General features: G+C 40.3%; 1 protein-coding gene across 3 annotated transcripts in view; it reads right to left on the reverse strand.

The window, feature by feature from the left end:
- Positions 1-13,303, reverse strand: part of ZRANB3 (zinc finger RANBP2-type containing 3) — a 47,415-nt gene extending 34,112 nt beyond the window's left edge. For 2 of the 3 annotated variants that reach the window (XR_011810539.1, XM_027461252.3), the window contains exons 1-2: positions 13,180-13,303; positions 7,474-7,632 (exon numbers count right to left, since the gene is read on the reverse strand). Coding sequence is in view for 1 of the 3 variants with exons in the window: in XM_027461252.3 (XP_027317053.3) it covers positions 7,474-7,625 (152 nt within the window). In the remaining 2 variants the exon portion in view is untranslated. Of the gene's footprint in view, positions 1-7,473; positions 7,633-13,179 lie in introns of those variants that run through there. The other variant, XM_021272950.4, reaches the window with a different exon arrangement.
- Between the last annotated feature and the right edge of the window lie 12,685 nt (positions 13,304-25,988).

A 25,988-nucleotide genomic window follows, 5' to 3' on the forward strand; every position in this document is an offset into this window, starting at 1 on the left:
TATAGAGCTGCAGGTAGCCTTTTCAGAACAAAATGCTTTACTTTTAGTTACATTTTCCAACATAAACACTCAAAGCAGTAGCACTTGATTTCTTAAAACACTGAAAAATTTTGTTACTACTCAAACAAATTAAAGCTGTTTTTGTTAATGTAATCTTTGGAACATGTTGTACAGAGGAAGCTTGCGTCTTTCTTTCACTAGTGTGGGTGTCCTGATATTCTTGGGATTCTCACCTACTCATGTGAGTCAGTTTTATATAACGCTACAACATATAATTTACCTCCTACTCACAAGCCAACACTTTAGCACTAACATCTTAACCAAGGGTTATTTAAGGAATCTGAACTTAGTACATTTTTATATAAAACTGCGCAAGCAACCGTTACATTTGTGTGTCAGTAATCACAGCACACAGTCCTAAAACTAGAACAAAGAGAGATGACTTCCTTGCAAAAATAATCAAGGTTGTTTTACCAGAAATAGAGCCCCAGAAGATTTAAGCTAGATGATACCCTTGCTCTTGAAGTACACTATGTATTTAAAAAAATAAATGAAAAAACAACCCTCAAGCTAATGTAAAATGCAGTAAATTGCCCCATATACAGTGTTACTGATTCCCTAAAGGAATATGGAGTAGAACGGTTGTGCCAAGTTTTATGCTTTTCTCCAACACTGCTCAACCTACAACTGAATGAAACATCTAAAATGTTCCATGCTTATGAAGATTTGCAATCTAGGAGAGCACATTAGCCTACATATTTCAGGATTTAAGCATGGGCAAGGATGTGTGGAATAATACGTATCAAAGTGGTCAAGGTGAAGTTTAAGCTCAGAGAGCTAGAATCACTGAATGGTTTGGGTCGAAAGGGCCTTAAAAATTATGCAATTCCCCCCCCTGCTATGGGCAGGGACACCTCCCACTACACCAGGTTGCTCAAGCCCCATCCAGTCTCCAGGGATGGGGAATCCACAGCTTCTCTGGGCAACTTGTTCCAGTGTCTCACTGCTCTCTGAGTAAAGAATTTCATCTTTAGGTCTAACCTAAATCTACCCTCTTTCATCTTAAAACTGTTACCCCTTGTCCTATCTCTAGAAGACCTGGCAAAAAGTCTCTCTCCATCTTTCTTATAAGCCCCCTCAGCCCCAATGAGTTCACCAGCCGATTCATTGCAAGAAAAGTTGACATCAGTTAATTGGAATAGTTGGAATAACATCAGCTAATTTCAACTACTCACAGTGTAGGCTACAAGCTTTAACCTAGATATTAATTGGCATGATTGAAATATATGTAATCAATGGTAGCTCTTCTTTAGGATGCAGTCTAATGACTTTCAATGAAAATTAGTTACCTGTCATTACTTTACCAATAAAATTTGCTTTCCCATGTGACATTCCCTGCAGTGATGTGCACTGCAAAAGCTGCAGAACTAATCTCTTCAAAATCTTCCTCCTTATTCCCATCTGATCTGAAGATATACAGTCAACAGAGATAGTTGTTGACAGCACTTAATGCTTCAAGTCACCAAGTATAAATTAAAATAAAAATTAAACATTCATAAAAATATAACATTCATAGGCATGACTCAAAAAAAAAAAAAAAAGAAAGGAATTTCATTTTGAAACATGCAAATTTAATTAATGTGGCATCTATCAAAGTCATTGTGAAAAAAGCAGAGAAAGTAAGAAGATCTCCCAAAAGAAATGATGATTATCTTCACCCTTCCTATTTTGGAAATTCTTCTCTATATTTTCAAGTCTGAACTCCCCATCTTAAAACCAAATCAATCAAAAGTTTAGCAACAAGAAATCAGATTAACTCCAATTTCACAACAAAATTGATACTGTAACATTTGCACTCCTTAACGGATACTGTATTTGGTAATTATACCAACCCAACATCCTTACCTGCAGCATGTAAGAATGACATTCATTATGTGCTTAGCAGTCAGAACTCTCACTCAGATTTCAAACACATTACTCTTACCAAAGTGGCCCAATATAAGTAAAACTTGAAGAAAAAATCTTCTTTAAAATGTTCTCCATAAATGTCAGTGTCAGGTACAACATACTGAGAATGATTAAATTGTTCCATAAAATGCAAACTCTCCATGTCAACCATTTCTGTTAAATTTTTCTGCCTATAGCAATTAATGGTTAATGCTTTCATTGCATAAATGAAGTTGCATGCAACTAACTTATATGGAAAGAAGAAGTTCAGTACGCTGTTGTGTTTTGAAGACATAATAATAGAGATGAAAAATTATAAGGCTCAACTGAAAAAAAAATATGCCACAGCTTCCACAAGAAAAATATTGAGAAGTACTTTTAGAGGACAGTCCAGAAGTACTCTGTAAAGTATTTTTGATAAGTATTACTTTGAAACATGTAGCTGATTCTGAAAAAGAAATGGCTTTAGAGAAGAGTAAAAAACAGTTGGCCACACAATCACAATACAGACTTCAGCAATCTATGACCTCTCAAACAAAGGACAGAAAAAATAGATGCAGACAGCAACACATGTACACGCATCTAAGCTTAGTGTTTCAAAACGGAAATGGATGAAAATATTTTACTTTTCCAATGTTTCTTTTTATTCATAACTACTAACATAAAATACAGAATCACAGTAAAAATGATAAAAAAAAAAGAATTAAAAGGACAAATAATTAAACAAAAAGAGAAGGATCTGCTGCTCTAGCAGCAATTAAAACATGCATAGAGACAAGTGTAGACCAACATATTTTCTCTTACTGTATCCAATTCCAAAACCTAGAAATATATCTCCACTACACTCTCAAACATACAGAAATGATACCCTTCATGCTGCTCAGTGGCTGATATAGAAAAGTTAAGCTGATTAAGGCTTCCTTGTTCAGAGTCTAGACAAAGAAACCTTAACACAGATAACCTCTCTCTCGTGTTATGAAGAATTCTATAAAAAGGAACCTTTCCACCCCCACCCGATGTACCACACACGCAGACTATAGGTTTATTTTCTGGCAGGTTGAATGAAATAGAACAAAGCCGATTCAGAATAAGGACTTCTGAGAATTTGAGACTTCAAGGGAAAAAAACGTTAGTCTATTGGATGCTGCCACATCCAGACTCAATTTCCTTGCATTCTCTTCCCTTCTTATTACTGTCCTAGAAAGTTAAAGAAAATTGTGCAGAAATTCGTCCAAGAATTTCGATACAACATATATCAGGAATTCCTGACCCAACAAACTGGTATTCCATCACCAGGAATTTTAAAATTTCTATTTGTTTCCTGCCCAAGAGCTATCATTTCTACGATTCAACAACTAAAACCTCATCAGACTGTATCCACTCTACCTTTCCTGTAAGGAACTGGAGCGAGAATCTTTTAGCCTTGTTCATAAACTTTGAGAAAATTCTGATTTGAGCCTTTGCTTTTCTGGTCTATTCTGAGAGGTTGGGAGAAGGAAATTAATTTCTATGAAGACTGATAAAAGTTTTTGAGCCAAAAATATATTTTAATTTATGAAGAATTAACTAAGTGCTTCTCCTGTGTTGACTGGTAGAGTTCAGAGACACAGTCAATGGAAAATAAATATATTATTTTGAATTGCAGCCAACTGACTTGCTATTATACTAGGTGACACTCTGTTCTATAATGAACTCTCTATCACAATGATTTTCTGTAGCCTATTAACCAAAACAACATTAAATAACATAACAATCTTTATTACTCTATTAAATGACCTGCCTAACAAAATAAATCTCTTCATTAAAAGATAGCTCTTAATGCCAGATATGAGGTCCCCATAACATGTTGCCTCTTTATTACTGTAACTATACTCAAATAATTTTAAGCCAGCATGTATAAGATACTAAATATCACATACTTTAGAACACACAAGTTAACATATTAACTCTAAAACTTATACAGGTTAAAAAAAAAAAAGCATTAATAATTAATTAATAATTTTTGCATTAAAAAGCAAAAATTATCTATGAATCACAGCTGGAATAAAATATAGGTATTAGCAAAAGTATCAATAAGTGTTTCAATATTTATAAAAACTTTTATTTTAAAAAATATTACTTGTCAGAGAAAAAGAGTTACAATGGTAATGCACTTGTACGCATTGAACCATGTACAAGAAAAGGAGAAAAAAGCACAACAGGGAACTAGTCTATGCTAGTTAAACTGTTTGAGCATGCAGTTATAATAGAAAAGCTCATTTCATACGTGGTAAACAACTCTTCTTTCTCATCCACAAGCAAGGTAGCTTAAACACATTGTTCTGCCAACGCTTCTAGGAAAAAAAATCTGTATGTCTGAAGGCATCTTCCTCAGATACCACCAACAAGGCAAGCAACACTAAAAATGGTTTTTGTAAATCACATGCTAGCAAATTTTATTACAAAAGTTGGTAAAGTATTCAGCAATATGGTTTGTATGTGTTAGCAGCAAGAGACATAACTCTAAAATAACAAGCTTCTAACTTTTACAGTGTATTTAGGTGAGCAAGCTGTCTATAATTAAAGTAAATAACATAATATAAATATATGAATACAAATATATATTTATAATGTTTTAAAAGTAAACTAGTTTCCCTGGATGAAAAAAAAAAGAAATAAAATAGTTTTCAGGTATGGAATTTGCATGTAACCACCTTTTCTGCACATTAATGGTTCAGGTTATAAATAAAGATTTCCATCCCTAGGTACCTTCTTCCCAAATGCACTTCTGAAGAACAATCTCTAGTAAGGAGTAAAGATCAGTAACTCTATGGCTTCTTAAGGCATGGCTGTCAGCTAAAAGGTATCTTACCATATTTTGAATTACACAGTCTTGTTGGCTCTAGAATTACTGTATTTTTATTATTTCCTAGAAAAGCGTTAGGCAGCATGTGTTGCTCTAGACAAAGCCTTTGCAGCATTTATTGCAAAAAAAAATAAATAAACACACAGGATCTGTCTGCTTCTCCTGCCTCCCTTTTACCATTGAATCAAAAGCACAAATCACAACAGCATATTTATCTTACCATTAGGGGAACTATGGGGGAATTAATAAATTAATCCCTGCCCCATTAGTGTCTCAGAGGGTGCATTTCATCCAAGAGCATATTTTCTTTTTGTTCTAATAATGCTGCGAGCTTGTCTAACCTGAGATAACATGAACTGAATGTCTACAGCCAGCAGTAGAGCACTTTCTCTACACCAGTTTCCTGCCACTACAGCAAAGCATGGATTAAGTGATGGCTGCACAGGGAGCACACAGCCCAAGGGAGAGAAGAAAGACGAGCCCAGATGCACATATTGCTTACTTCAAGTCCCAGGTTTATATATTTTTAAAATTAGAAAAGACACTTTTATGGAAAAGCACCAGACCTTGCTAAAATATACTGATGGAAATAGTGAAAGAAGGCTTAAATCATTAAGGATTACACAAAAGGGAGAGATTTGTGTGAGCCAAGGGCTGATACACTAATAGGAAAATTCAGCTACAAGCTGCAGCACAGGCTCTTGTTCTGTTTTGGGACTAAGAAAAAATTAGATCTGCCTGAGCAAAGCACAGATTTTTTTAAAAATACTGCTCTGGAAAGTTTGACATAACACATTTTACTTTATACAGAGGCTGGCTGGGAGCAGGCATACTGTTCTCCTCAACTTGACCCAGCTACTGAATAGAACTTGCTATGCCAGTGAATGAGATTTCTTGCACTCATGACGAAAATACATTCCTACCCATTTTATAGTAAAAATATCAGTGCCATATTACTCAACAATCTTTTGTTAATGACAGGTTTCAAGAAAAGAAAAAAGCAAAACCCCTAATCCTAATAAAAACAGTCTCATTCCCTCTTTTATGGTCATTCCAAACCTTTCTACATACTTACTGCAGACAATTGTTTCTGCTCAAGGAAGAAGAAAGAAAAACGTAATTAAAATTTACAGTTAAACAGTTTCCTGAGGAACCTGTATATTACATGGTAGGCTGCAAAGCTTTATGCCACTTTCAAATGCACCCATTAGCCTACAGTAGTTAACATTAAAGACAATAAATACATTTATATTTTTGTGTTATTTCAGTTTGTGTATACAAATGCACCTCTATTACATACAATATAAACTTCACTTCCCCTTACTAGAATCAGATCAACTGTGATATAGTAGTAGCCTAAGGCTCTGAACTTACTAAATTCAACTCAAATACAGACTTTTGCTGTCTATTCTCTCCAAGTCTTAGTGATCTGTTAAAACTGTGTATGTTTATCCTCACAGTTACATCGGGCAGCAGTGAAGTACCTCACATGACTGGTGGTCACAGAGAAGTTCACGACAACACAGCATAAAGCTGTTAAAATCCCAGGCTTTAAATTCAAGCTTGCACATGAATGGCTGGACCCATCTTTCTACTCTGCTACCTACTCTGGCAGCCTAAAATATATGGCTTATGAGACAGAAATATTACCATTACTGAAGTTTTTTGGCCAGATGACTAGAAATAAAGTGAAATACTTCAGAGAAAATTTGACTTGATCAGAAGTTCCATATAACTGCAGGGACTGATGAGAAACATTTCCTTTCCCATTTTTAATCTTTAGAGAAGGCCATGCACATTTATCATCTCCTACAAAAACATCACAAACAGTATCAGGCAACCCTCTTAGGCCCCAAGCCTCTTGTATTGAGCAAGATGATGAGGTTATCAGAAACTAACTTCATCCTTCCTCACAACTTAAGCCCAAACTGTTTCTTTTGTGCCAGACCTCTAAGATGTCATTACTTTCCAAAAGAACAACATCCAGTAGTTTCATGGCTTTAGGCTGCAATTGCCTAGTTATTAGAAAACTTATAAATCAGAAATCGCATTTCCCTTCCCACTTCTTCAAGCCTGTAACTCAGCAACATGCTCTTACTCAGCAAAATATTTACAGACTCTGCTGCATAAACTATTTTTCTGATTTATCAGGTACCTAATTGTCCAATGCCTTTTTTTATCAGTTACTGCACTTGCTAACCGAGCATTCTGCTAGTCTTCTTCTGCTCTGCTGTTGCAGCTCAGTGAGTTCCAGAACACCCTGATTACATACCAGAATTGTACAAAGTTTAAAATAGAATACCACACAGATGCATCAAGATCTGTTAGTCATTCTCTTAACAGCTCTACCACGCCATTAAGAACTACAGAAGCAAATGTGAATCAATTTATTTTAAGCATTCTCCATTAACATGACAAAAAGGATGGTCCTGCTGATAGCAGCCTCCTCTTGTATGAGGAGATCTTGGATACTACAAGCCTCTTTTGCACTATTAAATATTTCTTCCTCCTCTGGAGGAAGAAAAAACACCTCATTATAAGCCATGTTATCTTACAGTTTGCAATAAAAAATCTGTAATATAACTCTCCTAAGTGTTGCTGTATTTGCATAGCTTTTGTAACCATTCATTATTTCTACCTAGAATAATTCTATTTAGCACATGACAGAATAAGGATTTTACCTGCCATTTCTCTGAAGTGCAAATATGATGCCTTTCTCCTGAAAAGGCAGCAGTTTCTTTCTCAGTCTTTCAGGTAGAAAGGACAGCTTAGCATCAACATTTTCAGAATCAGAAGCTTCAAGTGTAGGTGTTCCTTGGAACACACAAGCCATGTTGACCCTAGGGGAAACAAAATCAAAAAAGATATCTAACTTAAAAGATAGGTCTGCAACACATTACAGAATAAAGCTTCATGGAATAACGGTAACTTGAAATAATTGATATCTAAGTAAGTCGCCCTTACAATAACAACATTAGGTGGAAACGAAAAGGAAATGCTCAGACTAGCCAGTTGACTATTTCTTACAGGTTTTTACAAAAAAAACAACAACACAACCAAACACCTGGCTTTTCACAGATGTCACATATGACAATTTAATTAATAGAAAACATATTGCAAATTAAGACCACCAGAATCACCATATTAATTAGTAACTATGAAGGTCAAAAAAAACAAAAGCGTGATAACTTTTTTTTTTTAAAGAAGGGCAAAGTCACAAAGTTGTTGTAATTCAATGTACATTGAATTGATTGATAAGGAACATCAATCTCCGCAAAATACCCCCCCCCAAAAAAAAGAAAAAAAAAAAAAGACAACAAAAACATCCCCACATTTCAAATATCCTTCCCATTTCCAAAGTAGCACAACTTCATTTGTATTAGCATGGAAATAAAGAGCTAAACCAACTTGCCACACACAAAGCAGCCTGCCTCAGTTTAGAACAAGAAACGGGCAGTAAAGCTTTGTACCTCTCTTTACAGACATGATCATGGCAACATGTGAGCATGGCTAGGAAGTTTTGCCCATGAGAAGTCAGTTGCAAGAACATTCAGGAAAGGAGTGGAGGAAGAATGCTGTCTTCAACAGCAAAAATGTCACCAAGATCATTAGAGAACGATGGTGAGATCTTGGTATTTTTCTTTTATAACAATGTCCTTGAAAACACATTACTTCTTTTTTCCTTTTCTTCTAAAATTGATTCATTTTCATTTTTTGGCTTGTTTGGCTACCAATGATCTCAGGTGGACCTGACCAGCATTGTTTACAAGAAATCACAAGAAATTACACAAGAAATCTAGAACTACAAAAGAAACTTTATTCCTTTCAGAAATAAAATCTTAAACCAAGAATTAATCAATGCCAATTCTCATACTAAAGATTTTCATATTCTTCAGGGTATAAATATGAATTTGATTCACTTTTGTGCAAGGGAAAAGAGCTGGAGAAGAAATCCTAGCTTTTTTTCTCTTATAACTTCCAAAAATTGTATATGTTAGTGCTCAGTAGCAGTACACTAACTAAACACGAGGAAAGGAACAAACCTTTACATCAAACCATAGAGGAAAAGTCTTTAACCCCACACTGCCTAATTACCTAATTTTGGATTCACAGCCTGTGTGAGGATTGGGACCTTAGTTATGCTGAGAACACAAAATATCAGGCAAAATATGCCTCTTGGATTGTCAACAGTAGGTATCATACTACCAGGCTCAGTAACAAATTTCTATAAGAACACGTTGTGCCCAGATTCTTTTCTATTGATACATTTCTGAAGCAACTCAGAACAATTCAGATACGATTTAGCGAGCATGATGTATGATTCTTCCTGTGAATTTAATGATTCATTGTAATCACAGTAAGAAATGTACTGAGCTACATGGCCATTCACTTCAAAGATCTGCAGGACTAAACCATCTGGTTCTTGCACTGACTAGTTACGTGGTAAGCCCAACCTGAGGACAATGCAAGGGGTTCAGTAATCAACACAGTAAAGCAAGATTATGCAAAACAGAGGTTGCAACAGATGCCTTCTAACTTTCCGGGGAACTGGCAAGGAAAACATTCATTCAAAAGGAATTATATGCCATGGTGACAGAGAACAGCACCTCTGTATTCCTAAGGAATTCCATTTATGATTTTTTAGCTACAAAACCTGATGTGCACTCTTCCAACCGAAGTTACATTCTCTTCAGTGAACAGAATCCAGCCGTAACTGTGCTGTGGCACACTCAAATAACGCTACTTCAATACATATGCTGAAAGAGCTTGGGGTTTTGTTCTGGCACGACTGTACAAACACCTCCATCTTCCAAGGGCCATTATGTTACTAAAACTGAGAAATCTTCCCATTTGGCGAGGTGGGATGTCCCAGGCCATCAGAACTCCCTGGCATGGTGTGGTGAGACTCTGGCCGTGGTGCTGCACGATCCCAGTGGAGATCCCAGAGCAGGTCTGGCAGACCCACTGCCGTAGCCTCCTACCACTGCTGAGCCACTTGTGCCCTGCCTTGTCTGATAGCTGAGGCTGTCCTAAAATTGATCCAAAAAAAAGGGAAAAGAAGGGAGGACTAGAAAGAGCAGCAAAAAGAAGTTATTGGGAATTTGCCTTTCTGTAGCAAACAAATCTGGTAGTACTGAAGTACTGTGGACAAAAATGTCTGTAAACAGACGTACACAACAAGGGACCAGATTACTCTGTAAACCCACTCAACTGTTTCACAACCCTAGGAAAAAAAATTCAGGATTTTGGTGTATCCTGTCACTTGCACCACTGGCCAGACTAATGACATTCAGACCGAAAATGAGTAATTGCTTTTTTGGTTATATGATGAATTATAGGCATACCTATCAAGAAACACATCACGCTTAGAGAGCTGGAAGGAAAATGCTGGTAATACTGGGGAACTTCTGTCCATACTTTCTTGGGCATCTTTTACCACTTACTTCTACAACAAAGTGGTGGGTAACCACAGCTGTTTTGATGCATCATTCTGCTGGAGAATGTGGGAGGAAACAAGCAAGCACATCTGAATTGGAATTGAAGATTTCAAGCAACACTCAAAGTTGAGGTATAAGGATTGCATTTACTATTGCTATGGATTTGGTTCTATTTTGTATCAAATTATCTAGCTACCACAGAATCTATTTTTAGCGATTCACCCAGCAATGAGAACTCTGTGGCAGTTACGGGGTAAGGAAATCTGTGTTCCTTTTGCGAAACAGACATACGGTGTCATCTGTCATCACACTATTCGCTGTGGCTTTTTTCCCTGTTTTGTAAGTGGAATCTCTCTCGTATCCTTAAGGAAATGACATTTTGTACCTTGGGTTCCTGGAACACTCAACAGCAGATAAAAGTGCTACAATCAGTATCAAGGCTCTTCTGCAGATGTCCATCGCTGAACATTGCTCAATGGAAAAGGGCAACCCTCTAGCTTGCTCTAGGTGATGCATTGCACAGACGAGAAGCTGTAAAACGCTGGTAAACACTAATTTCATCTCTCGGTTGAGCAAACAGAAATGTTTCAGCTCTAACTGTTGTGAAATCAATCATAATCACTTCAAGAATTCAATTACAGTATTTTCCACAGAGTGGGTTGGTTTTTTTCTTCCTTTAAAAGTTGATGAATGCACTTCAAGACTACTGGCAAAAACAAACACAACATTCCTCTAGTGCCAGCCTTTACCGAGTATGCTGGATGACTGGTGGGCCAACAGACCCATTCAGTGCTCAGCTCTGTGATTCACCACCGAGCAACATCTCTGACTCACTTTCTGTGATGATTTTCCCTTTCTATACAGAAGTGGAGAAAATGAATGCTTTCGATCGACTTGCTACACAGCTTGTGGTGAGTGACAAAATGAAAATGAAATGTTAACATAACTAACCTCCTGTTGAATTAGATTATGACAACATTCGTCTACCGAAACCTTGAATAAAAAATGCAGTTTCACATGTATAAATCTGAATTAGAGAGAAAAAGCACATATAATTCATTGGTATGTAGTAATGCTATTAAAAAATGCGTCTGGATCACAGTCACAAAATGAGTTAAAACCAACTTGGCAGACCTATCTTAAGTACCAGCAGCAACACAGAAAGCACTAGCTACCAAACACGTATGAGTTTTTCTTCGTTGTGTTTTTTTTTTCCCCTAAGTGAATAATGAAATGAATGGTGAATAATTAAAGAATAGTAGGTAAATAATTAAAGAAATCTGCATGCAGTGAATGCTATTGTAATAACAGCACTGTCCCATAGCTCTACCCCACATTTACAGATTATTGCAATTATTGTTAGCATGAACTTGTTAATGATTATACAAAGAATTATATGCTGAAGACTTAAAAAATCTCTGCCACGATTTCTGAATAACACCAGCAGCGTTAAGAACCCACATTCAGCCAATTCTCATGCCTGTCGTACTATTCCAATACCCAACGCTGCAGAAGACACTATGAAAGGCATATTGACCCTATGAAAGATTTATGCTGGGCATATAGAAAATAAGAATGAACAATGATGAAACAAGGCAGTGAAACAAATGAATTTCAGCGAATTGCCTTTTATTGATCTTTTAAAGTAATAATTAAACTGAAAATCAATGCCTTGTATATAATTACTGCGGTAGTGGTAGTTATTTATATTTTGTTTTTAGACAGATCCATTATGAACAGCATCATAGTAATTTCAGCAAATAATTTAAACAAACCAAAGCCTATTTTAAAGTCAGAAAGTGTAGCAGAAGCATCGCTGTACACTGAAAGGAAAACGACCAGTTCACGCCTGTTGTTCTACCCAATGCAGATTCAGAAGCTCTAAGAACAGAGAGAAAGGATTAGTGCACACATTTTCTCTAATTGTTATTTTTTCCATTTGCTGGTGTGTTCCTAACATGTTGTAATATGCATCCTGACAACCCTCCCACATTTCTAGATCACAAATTCAGGAACTTTAGTTTTCTTAGATAAAATAGACCTTAAAGGTTAGATGCGGAGACCAAGCTTTTCACTCAGAGGCTCATCGAGTAAACAGCAGCTACAGAAGCTTCGTGACTAACAAATCAAAACCACAAAAACACTAAATGAAAATCCAAGTGTTCCTTCGAGTGTTTTGAAGGAGCTCAAGGTTGAAGTGGCTGAATTGCTAAAAATAGTAGCTATTCATCAAAAATGGCCTTAGTATCTCACGACTAGGGAGTGATAAGCAATCACACGTTTTGAAAACAGTAATAACACAGATCCATGGAACACAGCTCACTGCTATCACAGAAGGGCTCAGGTCCGAAGGGACCTTGAAGATCCTCTAGCTCCAACCCCCTGCCATGGGCAGGGATGCCACCCATTGGATCAGGTTGGCCAAGGCTCCACCCAGCCTGGCCTTGAGCACCTGCAGGGATGGGGCAGCCACAGCTCCTCTGGGCAGCCTGTGCCAGGGCCTCACCACCCTCACAGTGAAGCATTTCCATCTTTTGCCTAAGTTTGACCCTTGTTCAACCGTGCCAGTTTCCTACCTTCCCTGCTTGATTTGTTACATACGGGGAACTACACCGAGGAAAACCTCTGGTGGGTTTGCCTAACAAAGGAGATGGTCCACGATGGACTCCAGGAATCTCCCAGAGCCTGCTTGGGGCAGCTCCTGAGGCAACCCCTTGTTAACACGGGGTGCACATTCACCTCACGGGGGGCACATTCACCTCACGCAGCACCCCCGGCTGCCCTCAGCTGCTCGGGCTGCCCGTCAGGAGAAACCACACGAAGCTCAAACCGCCCCCAACAGCCCCCATCAGGCGCTTTAGGGGCGCTGCGGACAGGGCGGGACCCCTGAGGAACCCCTGAGGGCCCCCTCACAGCGCCCCCGCCCCGCCCCTCCCCCCCCCCACTCACGGGCTCCTCGCGCCCTTGGCGGGCTCCCGGCTCAAACCGCCGCCGGCCGGAGGTGACGCGAGCCGGGAGCGCGCGCACGCTCCGCACTGGGAGGGAGGGAGGGGGGTGAGGGACTACAGCTCCCAGCATGCCCCGCGGGGCCGCTGCGGCTCGCGGACGGCTGCGGGAACGGGGCGGGGCTATCGCCGCCCGGGGTGCAGGAGAGAGGGGGGAGGGCGCTGCGCTGCCGGTCTCCGCATCTTAGTGGTGGTCGCGGCTGTCCGTCAAAGCGGCGGCGCCCGCTGATTGGCCGTCGTCTATCTGGGCGAGCTCGCGCCCGCCTCAGCGCTGAGCAGCGCCGCTGCCCGGCGGCTCGGGAGGCGGGCGCCGCGCCGCTGATTGGCCAGCGGGGCCGTAACTCAAAGACGTCCGGCGCGGCTATTGGGCAGCGCTCAGGCGAGGGGGGCGGGCCTTTCTCCCCGCCGCGGCAGCAGGAGGAACCCAGGCGGCTGGCGGGGCTGGCGATGGCGTTAAGCGCCCCTCGTGCGTGAGCCCGCTGCCGCCGCGGGGAGCGCCCCGCTGAGGGAGGGCACCCGCCGCGGTAAGCGGCCCGCCGAGAGAGGGAGGGGGGAGGCTCCCATGAGGGAAGGAGGGAGGGAGAGAAGGAAGGAGGGGGCCCCCCCCCCGCGGGCCGAGTGGTCGCGGCCGGGCCGCGCGCGCGCTGCACTGAGGAGAAGGGAAAAGAGCGGGGGGGGGGGAGAGCGGGCGCGCCCACGTTGCTGGGGGGGGGGGGGGAGCGCGGCCGTTGGGGCGGGCGGGGGGGAGGGGCGCGGCCGTTGGGGCGGGCTGCGCGCACCTGCCCGGGCGCCTCAGGGAGGGAGGGGAGGGAGCGGGCGGGGGGGGGGCGGCCGCGGGGGTGCCCCTCGTGTACGGGGGGGTGCTGAGGGGAGGCAGGAGGGAGCCGCCGCCCGCCCCGGGTAACGCTTTGCGTTGGGGTTGCAGCGCCGGAGAGCGGCTTCGCTTCGCCCGGGAAGGAGAGGAGAACATGAGGGGAGCGCGGCGCTGAGGCTGAGGTGAATTTGGGGCGGCTGAGGCGTGAGGCGTGCCTGGGGTGCCCGTGCGGGCCCTGCTGAGCCGCAGGAGGAAGGTGGGGGGGGGTCAGTGCCGGAGGAGGCACGGGGGCTGCCCTCGGGGTGCTCGGCAGCGCCCTGCAGAAATGCGTTGCCTTTTGGGTGCCTTCCTTGGCTTTTAATAATCGTGCCCTTCTTCCAGCAGCCTGATACAACAGAGATCTGACCCTAATTCAACTAAAGAATACGTGGTTTCGTTGTTTTTTTTATATTTACTTCCTACAGAGCGCTTGGGATTAAGCTTTTTTGCCATGAGGCGTTAGCAAGCGATCTGCAACGGGATTGCTCTCCGCCTCGACTTCTACACCGCACTGCATGGCACGCTCGGTTCTTGCCTGCATGCTAAGCAGAAGGCACGATGACGGCAGTCTTACAGTGCGGTATTTTTCGTAAACGTTGGGTTAGGAATGCACCTTTGCTGTTGAACTGAAAGCGACAAAAATAAAATAGCGAAATTACATTATTTTTTCAGAAGGTTTTATTCAAACAATTTTCCGCTCAGGAGGAGGAAACAGCACTGGAAACGTGTTTTCTTTGACAGCCTTGCTTTTGTTACAAGTGATAATGTTATTACCTGAAGGCTGATTTAAAAGAAAGGGTATTATCGTTTTTTTTTTTTTTTTTTGAAAATAAAATATGGTGGTTTCCAGGGTTTGAGTATTTTGTAGAAAATCTGCAATTCCTGGTTTGTACACTGTAATTAAAAAAAAAAAGCCCCAGTGATAAAGATAATATAAAGACTTGTGTCCTAAACATTGGAAGCTCAAGAATGTAGTAAGCATGTAGCACTTGTAACTGCGTTACTCGCTGCTACTTCTTATTTTACAAAGCTGTAAATTGCTATAAAGATTAACCGCTGCCTTTCTCCTGAACAAAACCAGGTACGACTAAATGTCAGTAATTCTGAGGGGCGTGCAGTGTGCTGGGTTGGATTTGTTAACGGTTCTTCAGCTTTGGGAGAACTGAATTACTTGAATCTGTTGATGTGGTTCTCTGTTTTTTCATTATTCCTGTGCATGTGCACACACACGACAGGAATTATTCATATTTCTTGTCTGAAACATAATTCTGTCATACGCTTTTTTCTTCTTTCTGTCAAGTTGTATTAAGTTTTCATTGCTTATGTTTCAGTATAGATGCCTTACGGAAGTCTTGATACTACCTGCTTGAGGTCTGTTTGTAATCGCTTCAAACTAACTGGACATTGTAGGTGAACTGCATTAGGTATAGCTCTGGATAGAAAATGTAAAGATTGTGTGTTTGGTGTTTAATCGGGTTGAAAGGTGCCATCAGTTTGGCCAGTAGCACAGGTTAACTAAAGTTCATACATCCTTGTATCACCACTTTCAGACATTAACTTCTCCCCAGGGTGAGTTTGATGAAGAACTGTAGTGCCACATCTCCTTAAATAAGATGATACGTGTCAAGTTTCAAGGCACTGTATTTTAGGCTTTTAAAAGTACTTGATACAATTGCATTTCTTTGTCCCTTTGGGGTATGTGGGACTTCTTAAGGGGTGTCCCTAAAGGACGAGTAGTCAGGTAATGCTCATCAAGCCATACAAACTTTGGCTGCAGTGCAGCATAGATTCAATTTTTAAAAATCTTGGAATATATTGACAATTTTGCTCAGTTTTGGTGAGCTATGTACCTCTATGCTGTAACCTCACTAGCGAAAAACATTAGCACCTTTGGATGTGCTGATTTGTTTAGTCTGTAAACAAACTGGCTGTAAAGTGCATGGATTTAATGCATTAAAAAACAAATTACTATAAAGCGCACGGATTCTGGAATTTTCCAGTAAATTCTAAATCGTTGTATAGTTTGGAGCCAAGCAGTAGCTAATAAATACAAAATATTGTAATTGTTGGGTGTGATGCCTAGGGAGCTTTCACGGGAGTAGTGAGTATTCCGTGACCCTGGCACCGTTTGGCTGGGAGAGCTGCAGAAATGTTTGGGTTTGGGAGCCCGGTGAAGCTTTCAGTGGCAGTTTTCCCACGTACATTCCACATCGTAGCGGTTAGATAGGAATGACCCAGGGGCTTTTGTTAAACGGTGCGTTCCAAATTGAGCCTCTTAATAATGGGAAGATGAGTTGTTTGGCTCCGCAGGACCTGCATAATAAGGTCATTCACATTATTTTTATTTTTTTTGGAAAGAAGACTCTGAGAATGCCTTAATGTGGTGCTTATTCTGGACAATAGGTAGCATCTATGCAAGCCCACCGAAGTATGTTTTATGAAATCTTTTGCTGCCTTTTCTTTCAGGTGGCAGACTGATGCACTGTATAGCAACATTAGGAGATTTTCTGAAAGCTCTATTTCTAGGAGGTCATAAATCAGCAACAGATTCTGATTTAATATTGTTGGGAAAATCGTACTTTCAGCCTACCTATAATCTTAATATGATTTCAAAACTTTTTGAGGGAGTCATTCTGAGGAAATAATGTCTGAAACCAGATTTATGGAAGCACAGCAGCTTTAATTACAGGAGAGCCTCCACTGCCATTCCTGTGCATAAGTTGATCTCCACCAGCTTAATGCGGGTGTTATGAGACTGCATCACATTGTGATATGATCTGTTCTCCAATACACAAAATTTAAGTTTCCAAGCATATTATAGTGGGTAGTTGTATACCTGTGTGCAACTGATGAAGCAAACTGTAGATTTGAGGAGCATGGCTGTGGATGCTCGTTCAAAGGCTTCTTTTCCATTCTTCATTGCTGGTCTCAAGGAGAGAATAGGGCATTTTTTCTCTGCAGCTATTGCCTTCTGCATAAACATCTGTATTGTTCATCTTTGTTCACCTGCTGCTAAGGTTTTGTGTTTTTATCCTTTTCCTAATGCCAATTTTTAATATTTTTAATCTGTAATTAAATTATTTGTGTACAAAATGGAATTTTGTCCTTTAACACACTCAGCTTTCTCCTCTGCTCCCTCCCCAGTTTTATTTGCTAGCAAGTTGGTTGGTGCTGCCATCTGTGAAAGGTCTGTGTCCAGTTGCGTACAGGATAGATTGCTGACTGAAGCTTGTCAGGACAAATATCTTAACTGTCATTAAAGCAATGGCTAAATAGCATAACATAATTGTTCCTTCATTTTGAAACATAATACATGAATACATTGACATATAATACATGATAACATGTATTAGTGGGGGAAAAAAATTATCTCTAAAAAGCACAAGTGTGGAAGCTGTCATAGTTGGGTTTGGCCCAGCTTGCCATTCTTAGCAAAAATCCAGTGCTGAATTTCAGATTTTTTCTGAAAAATGTTTTGTATGATCAGCTAATGGTTAAACTACCACACTTGTTTTGAAGAAGTATGTTTTCTGCTAAGTGAAGCCTAATAGTTTTTGACTTCACACTAACAGAAATCTAACCCTTTTTACTTCATGTTACAGCAGAGCAGGATATAAACAGATTTGTTCCTTGCAAATATCTGCCTGTATGGAAGAGGCTGTCATATTGACATGTCCTTAGCTTTTCGTTGACACCCTCTGTCACCCGCTGTGATCTGTTAGTTGAGCTGTTATTGGGAGCAGTTTCTGAACATTTCACTTCAGACTGTGTAGGATGTAGGTCTGTTTTTTTCCTATCTAATTGAAACATGTCTAGGGAAGCTCACAGGAACAGTTTAGCTGGCAGATGGAAGAAATGGTGACTTGAAGTGAGATCAGTGACTTCTTTCCCTGGTGCAGCTGAATCTAGAAATCTGAATCTAGGCTGTTGGTGTGCAGCTGGTGAGGGAAGTTTGAGCTAACTCGAGTGCTTTTGCCAACAGCAGATTGAGGAGTGTTCCCAGAGTCCTTTTTGATGGCAGAGCTTTGGGGTCTGAAAGCCTCCTGCTGGCGGTGAGTAGTTGGGAGTACTTGCATTGTTGACCAGCATGCTGGATCCACACAAACTTCCAGTTGTTTTCATTATCTAAGAGAGTTCAGAAGAATTTGGAATGTTATTGTGCTGATATAGTAGGAGTTTTGAGAGGCTTTGGAAAATTATTGACCCTTATAATTTAGGCTTTGATCAAACATCCATTTTTTTTGCACCCAGATTACCTAATAGAGAAATCAACAAATCATTTCAGGGGTTTTCTTGTCCGTGTCCTCAAGGAGTGACGTGGAGGGTTTCAACAGAAGGCCTGGTTGAAAGCCTGTTTCCTTTAAAGCATCATAAATTCCTCTGTCACTTGGATGAAGGAAGACACTCCAGGTTTGGTGTACTCTGTAGGTGTTTAAAGAGTAAAACTTGCTGCATGGATTATATAATTTTCTTTCATCACATACTGAATTTTCTCTGTAACTTTAAAGCGCGAGCCAATTCCTTGCTAATTTCTACCTTCCATTAAAACTAGCTTGTTTGCTTAGTGTAGCTACCTGGGACGGTTGTACCTGGACTCAAAACAGAGCTTGGCTGTGTTTTAGAGTTGGGGCATCCTTATGTTTTACTTTTGGGAAGCCAGACTGTTCCCAAGCATCTTGCCTAAGGACTTGCCTTCTGACCAGGGAAAGCTGATTAATTCTTTTAGTGCTAGACTGTTGCATTCAGTTCAGTGAAAGAAACTGGTAAAATGACTAATTAGATACAGGTTGTATCTGCTGATCGCAGTTCTGTTGTTAGAAGTGGCAGTAATGAGACTTTTATTTATTTATTTTTTTTGACTTGCACTGAAGATTGCAGATGATTAGTCTTCTAGGTAGGTGTTGTGTGGCTTTTTAAGCACATCAAAATAATCTTTATTGTATTTCCATTGCAAATAATACCTGAAAAGGATTCTAAGCCCGTGTATCATTGCACATTACATTATTTTCATGGAAATTTGAACTTCTTTCAAGGGTGTAAAGCTGTACCAGATACCAGTGCTGTTCCTGCTCTGAGGTGTCATCCTTGTGGTGTGGGTCAGGATGAGAAAGAGGACATGCAAAGCTATTCAGTGACTTCATGGAGGCAGCCATAGGAATGCTAATGCCTTCTGGCTAGACTCATGGTTATGAAATGGATATGAATCTTTCAGCACCTAAACTTCAGTGTTACTTTATAAAAATACTAAGAATCTGACCCGAATGCTTTGCATAGTAAGACTACACGGGTCCTGTTTTCCATCTCTTCAGATAACTGCAACCAGAGCAGAACATTTGTATTTACGTGGACTTTCTTGTTACTTAGAGAAGCAGCTGAGTCCAGACTGAGCTTAGCTAGTAAAGATTTAAATACACCAGAGCCTTTCTCTGGCATCATAAATAAGACCATGTATTGACTAAGATTTCTGAGCTCTGAAGGGTTCTTTTCGACTGAATTCTTAAGCAGTACTATGAGCAGAATAAATGATGGTACTGGGATAATCCGGTTATTGCAATGTGTGATGCTCCAGTGCTAGGTTGTTCATTTAGTTGTGATGACATCCCAGTAGTTTCAACCTAATCTACTACTGTAGAGTTTAATTTGCAAAGCACAAAGAGCTGTAGCCTTGAGTAAGACTTGTATATCAAAACAGTAATGAATGCTGTTGTAGCTCAGAGTATAATTGTTGTGTTTTTTTTTCCCCTGGCCTTTTCTGTTAAAATGTCGGACAATTTCAGAATGGATTCGTGCTTATATCTTCCTGGGCCCCTAGTGATGTGAAGGCTTAAAATTAATGTGTTCCATGAAGATCAAGAAATGGAAATGTCTCTATCTCTTTTGTCCTGCCTTTCAACATAAAGTGAAATATAGGCCGATTTTAAGCAGGAAACAGTTTAACCCGTTTCTATCTTAAGGAATAATTGGGGATGGGGAACCATGAAAAGATCATTTCAGGTAGTATGTGAATTCAGGCATGTTTTAGAGCAATGCCAAGTTCTAAATGTGTTGCTTGGTTGAGATCAGGGTGAGCTGATGGGATTCTCAGTTGCCCAGTGCTGTCCTATATGTCTTCTCTCCCCATGCTGCTTTGAAAGGCAGTGCTGTCTCCTGCAGATGTGCCCTGTCTGTCCACACTCCATGGCTGTCTGGGCAGCTGACGAGCTCTTGGTGTAGCAAGAAAGTTCTTGAGCATGATGTTAACAGGCATTCAGCCTCAGTACTGCTCATAACCTGCTACCTTCAGGACACTTGGGGTTGCAGAATCTTCTGTAGCCATGTGGTACACACACCTACATGCACTGCAAGCACATGGCTGTGATTGCACTGATCCTAAAACTTTGAAACTCAGTCTGAATTCAGGCTGTTATGCACTATACATAGGTTGAGCACAGTCATGGCTACTGTAAGGAGGCTGGATTCCCTCAAATGTTTGCTGTTCAAAGATAAACTTCCATAGAAAATGTCGGAGGATATAAAATTGATTATTAAACTGTTCTTTGAAATTTAAAAAAATAAAAATCAAAAAATGTATTCAGCAGGTAGCTAGGATTCTTTCACAAGTAAGTAGATGTTCTCCAGTATCTTTTAATTTGAAGGAAAAAAGTCTTGCTGACCCTAAAAAGACTTCTTACCAGGCTAACTGAAGGTCAAGTCGGACAAACAACTTTCCATTGGTTCCCACTGAATCTAGGCTATTCACGTGCTTGGGTGTTATATAGCACTAATTATTGGTGAAATAATGGAATGTTTGTGGGCAGGTGTGAAACTTAATGCACTCTGTGCAATGTGAGTGTCTCTGAAAATTGAAAGGGGAGACTCTGGGGGTCACTGTGTCCTGGTCCATGTTGTTGCAGAAAATAATCCAATCATAACTGCACATTCGTAGGCATGTGGTCGTTTGGTGACGTTTTCCTTTAGCTTGAACAGCTCTTCTGCCAACCAGTTGTCTCTTGCAGCCACACGTGCCACCTCATAGACTAATTGCTGCTCCATCTGGGTTTTGAAAAACTAGACTATCTTTTCAGTCTATTCTTTGATATGAAAAATACCACTGCATTCTAAAAATTATGTTTTACCAGTGCAAATAACCTCTTTCTGTATAAGGTCTCACCAGGGCTTGCTTAGAATGACATTTCTGTTCCTTTAGTTTGTCTGAGTATTCCTTGAATGGTGCATCTTAGGGCATTGGCCTTCTTCATGGCTACATTGCGTTGTGTAGCTGTTCCTGTACTCACAGAATCACTACTCATCTAATGACTGGTTAGCTGCTTATCTTCCATCTTTTTCTAGCTGATGACTTCTTGGTTTGAGAACTCTCATTAAAGGATGCAGTAAGTCCGTACTGCTATCAGTCTCTTCAGGATCATAGTTCTGCCTCTGCTGGTGGCGTTTCCCATGTTTGTGATTGTCCTGGTTTCAGTTAGAATTAATTTTCTTCCTAGTAGCTGGTGGAATGCTGTGTTTTGGCTTGGGATGAGAAGAGTGCTGATAACACCCCGATGCTTTAATTGTTGCAGAGCAGTGCTTATACTAAGCCAAGGACATCTCAGCCTTTTGCTCTGTCCTGCCAACGGGCAGGCTGGGGGTGCAGTAAGAGCTGGGAGGGGACAGACCCAGGACAGGTGACCCAAACTAGCCAAAGGGGTATTCCATACCATCTGACGTCATGCTAAACAATATATAGGGGTGGCTAGCCGGGGGGAGGGGGCCGGACTGCTCGGGGTGAGGCTGGGCATCGGTCAGCGGGTGGTGAGCAATTGCATTGTGCATCACTTGTTTGTACATATTATTATTACTTTCCTATTATCACCATTGTATCATTATTATTATTATTGTTATTATTATTTTTGTTATTATTATTTTCCTGTCTTATTAAACTGTCTTTATCTCAACTCACGGGCTTCACTTTCCGTTTCTCTCCCCCGTCCCAGAGAGGGAGGGGGGAGGGTGAGCGAACGGCTGCGTGGTGTTTAGCTGCTGGCCGGGTTAAACCACGACAGTGATCCAGAGAGGTTGGTATTTCAGCTCGTGCATTAGACATGAAATGAAACAAAGCTGGTCTCAGTCTCACGAAACCCCACTGCTAACCCCCTTGTCAGTTTTCCCCCTCTTTTAGTCTACTGCTTGATATAATATCTTTTGTTAGAGAGCCTTCTAATTACCTAACCTTATTTGTATTAATCTCCATTGTATCTGCTTTATCTGTTCCCTGTATTTGTCTAAATATCTACCTATTTTCTTTATACTGCATATAATTCAAATGGGTTACGCCTACCTTATTTTTCCTAAGAAATATTCCCTTAATAAATTGAGCTATTTGGCACAATCTGTGTTGCACATGTTTTTCTCTAAACTCCGTTTCCACTGATCTTGCTGCCTTTGATTCATGCTTCCCTTTAAAATTAATCGAAAAGCCAGGTATACAGTTATTTTTTTTCCTTGTTTAGTTCTCTGCTTGTCATTCTAACATCAAATGATACTGTCATGTATTTTGTACTGCTGCGAAAAATCTGCTTTGGGACTTCTGATCTCAGAAGAGAGACGATTGTAATTTTCTGTAGTCGTTGGGTATGCTGTCTTCAGCACTTACATTGTGAATCTTGTTTTTACTTTGAATGTAGTCTTTCAACTTCAATTTCACATGTGCTGTAGTGGTTTTCTCCTGATCTGCTCTTGTTCTTCTATTTATACGAATAATGAACCTTTTGTAAGCAAGTTCTGTGTCAGGCCGGTAACTCATGTTTCTCACTTTGAAGAGTTGCTTTTTGTTGGTCAGTCTGTTGTTTATTTGGTTTCTCTCTGTTAAATTTTTCTATTCTTCTGTATTTATTCATGCAGCTAAATTTGCAGTTCTTCCTTTTAAAGGGCTCCTCGCCTTCTCAGCTCCTTCCCCCTTTGCCCTGGGGAATAGTTGCATAGGTATCTTAAAGAGGAATACTCAAGTAAGCTACAAATGTAACTTTTTAAAAAACAAACAAAAAAAACCACATAATATATATGAAAAATCTTGACTAATTTTATTTTAACTGGTATATCTATATAAAGAAAGGATGCCTCAAGGCCAGGCTGATTATCCTCAATCCCTGGATTGCTGCAGCCTGAGGCTGTAAGCAAGTCCCTGCCCTGAACTGCCTTTTGGTCAGAGTAATGAGGGCTTCTAATACTTATTGATACGTTCTCTCTTAATTCATAATAATGCTTCTTTGCTCGAATATTCTGAAAAGATGACTAACATTGCTGTATTCATTGATGAAGCAGTGAAGTTGCTGTCTGTTTAACCCCCCTCTCTTCATCCCACCTTTGGTGTTACAGAGTATGTCTGTAGCAGTAACCTTCTGGTCTGCTCCCCTTTCCTCAGTGTTAGGCAATGTGTAAACACCCTAAAAATGTGAAAATTGGCTTTCCAGCAAATTTTTCTTTTCTGTTGCTTTAAGCTTTGACAACCTTTCTGCCCCCAGTTAGTGTGTGTATGCAGGTGTTTAGCTAGGGGAAGGGGTTTTTGGTATTTGGGTGCTGAGGTGAGTGTTTTTTTCCCTGTCACATTTACATGGTCATCTGATCTTTGAGGTATTTTTGAAGAAAACAAAGGTGCTTATTTTTTTGTCTTGCTCATGCATTTTTACTTGTCTCTAAACTAGTTTTCCAGACATTTTTCAAATAAATTCACTAAATTCTTATGCACTGCATTAGTTTCTCATCTAAACATTAAACAGTAAGAAATTGAGATGCTTCTGAGTTTAGGTTTATTGGTGGCAGCCTTTGTCCTATATTCACACTTTTATAGCACATTGGAATTTTCTTTTGAAACCCTCATTGTGTCTGCTCTTATTCCATTCCTTCTAAAGAAATGCTTATGCAGTGTTTGATCCCAGTATATTTCTTTAACATAGCCTTTTGTTTCACTGATTATACTATGAAAGAGGAAGATACCCCATCACACACACACACACAAAAAAAAGATACTTAGTACAAAAGTTAGCAATACTTTCTTGAATGAACCCTCTACTTACTAAGAAAATGAGATCACTTTCAAAGCTAGGAGTAACAAGATGACAGAAAACAATGTTTTGTGTTTGTTCTCAGATGGGGAAAGGAGGAATTGGCTCTCCATCTCCCTGTGCTTGGGCCTGAGCAATTAGGCTGCTCTTCTGATGATGTGCTTTCTAAAGTGTTCATTAAGAAGCAGCAGGATGCTGATTTTACTCTACTTTCTGTGTCACCAGGATTTTAAGTTTAGCAATAGAAAATCATGCTTAAGCAGCTGTTAGATCAGGCTGCCATATTAGTGAGGCAATTGTCTGCTATCCTCCCTCTGACAAGAAAGTTGAACCAAGGAATTCCCAAGATTAAACTGCAGTGCAAGGCACTGCTGGACACTGGATCGTAAACCCATTTAGACTGGAGCTTCTGCAGAGGCCAATAGCTCGCTTACAAACAATTTAGGAGGACTAACTGTAAGAATCAGATAATTTAATTTTCAGTGCGTTAAACTATCTCCACTGGACGTACTTCTTGAGTTGTGGATTCTGCAGAAGAAGGATGGTTTAGCTATAGCTCAGTTCAAGAAGCTTTGCTGGCATGGAAGCTTTGTTGATAAGACTTGACCAGATGTAAACTCCTTGTTGGGAGATTTCACTGAATGAACTTCTGTTTGAAAATTATTTCTAGCTGTCTGGAGTACTCAGGTCTGTGGGACTGTCACATGTGATATGGCATTTTTATGGGGGCTTTTGGGTTCTCGAGCTTGACCTGCAATTAATGCACATTAATTGAAAATCTGCTGAACTGAAACAATTGCATTTAGTAAATAGAGATGCTTCACGAATAATGGAGTTCTCAATTCATCAAACTGATACCAAATAATTTTATCTACCTTGTACTGTGTTTTTGCAACATGTTTTCATTGTCAGGTTTGTAAAACAGCTTTGTAGTTTATAGTTACAAACATTAATGTACAGTCATCTTATAGTTTATGCATTTATAACTTAATGCATAAACAGTGTTAATCCCTAGAAATTGAGAATATTGCTTAAAATGACCACGCTTTTTACTATTTGATCGATGTTTAAAATGGAGATCTGAGATCTGTGACAAAAAGCCCCCAGAGGTAGCTAGGGCAGATTTTTTTTTTGCCTGTCTCCATATGGTGAACTCGCAGGGAGCATCAGCTCAGTCCTAGAAAAAGATAAAATAGCTACCTTCGGGTACATTGAGCAAAAGCATGGTCGTGGCTGGCTGTGGGCAGATGCTCAGCTCACTGCTAGCCAGTTAATCGGAGACTTTGCTGGCAAACCAAAGGAAAGGATGTGAATTTGTTCTGATGTTCTAGCAGTGCGTTGTTACCAGAGTTGAATGAAGGTTTTAAAGCAACAAACTCTTGCTGAGTCTTGCTGCCATCGCTTTTGGAGATCAATAGCAGGCTATCTAGGCTCTACATAAGGCTTCCCCCACCACAGCAGGAATTTTTCCACAAATGAAATGCTGTGTGTGTGCACGATGGGTAAAGTACAGCCAGTTCTTCTCAAATGTGGGCCTTAGATCCTAATTGCTTAGTTTGTCCTGTCCTTCTGGAATTACTGTTGAATCAGTACAAGGATTATCTGAAACTGAACATTGGGTTTAGCTTGTGTTTAGGAAACCATTCTTCTAGATCATTCAGCAGATAGCTCGGGATTTTATGCAAAATTACTGCGAGTGTCTTTATGCTGGAGCCACGAGCCTCTTTTGTTCAGCCTAGTGATCTTGCCTTACATATCATGTTCAGTAATAAAGAGATGCGTGTTTGGAACTCGAATAAATATTCTAGACAGGATATATAGTATTTCCATCTGTAGTGATGGAATAAGGCTATTGCTTTTATA

Source organism: Anas platyrhynchos, chromosome 7 (assembly GCF_047663525.1).
Source record: "Anas platyrhynchos isolate ZD024472 breed Pekin duck chromosome 7, IASCAAS_PekinDuck_T2T, whole genome shotgun sequence".
Lineage (NCBI taxonomy): Eukaryota > Metazoa > Chordata > Aves > Anseriformes > Anatidae > Anas > Anas platyrhynchos.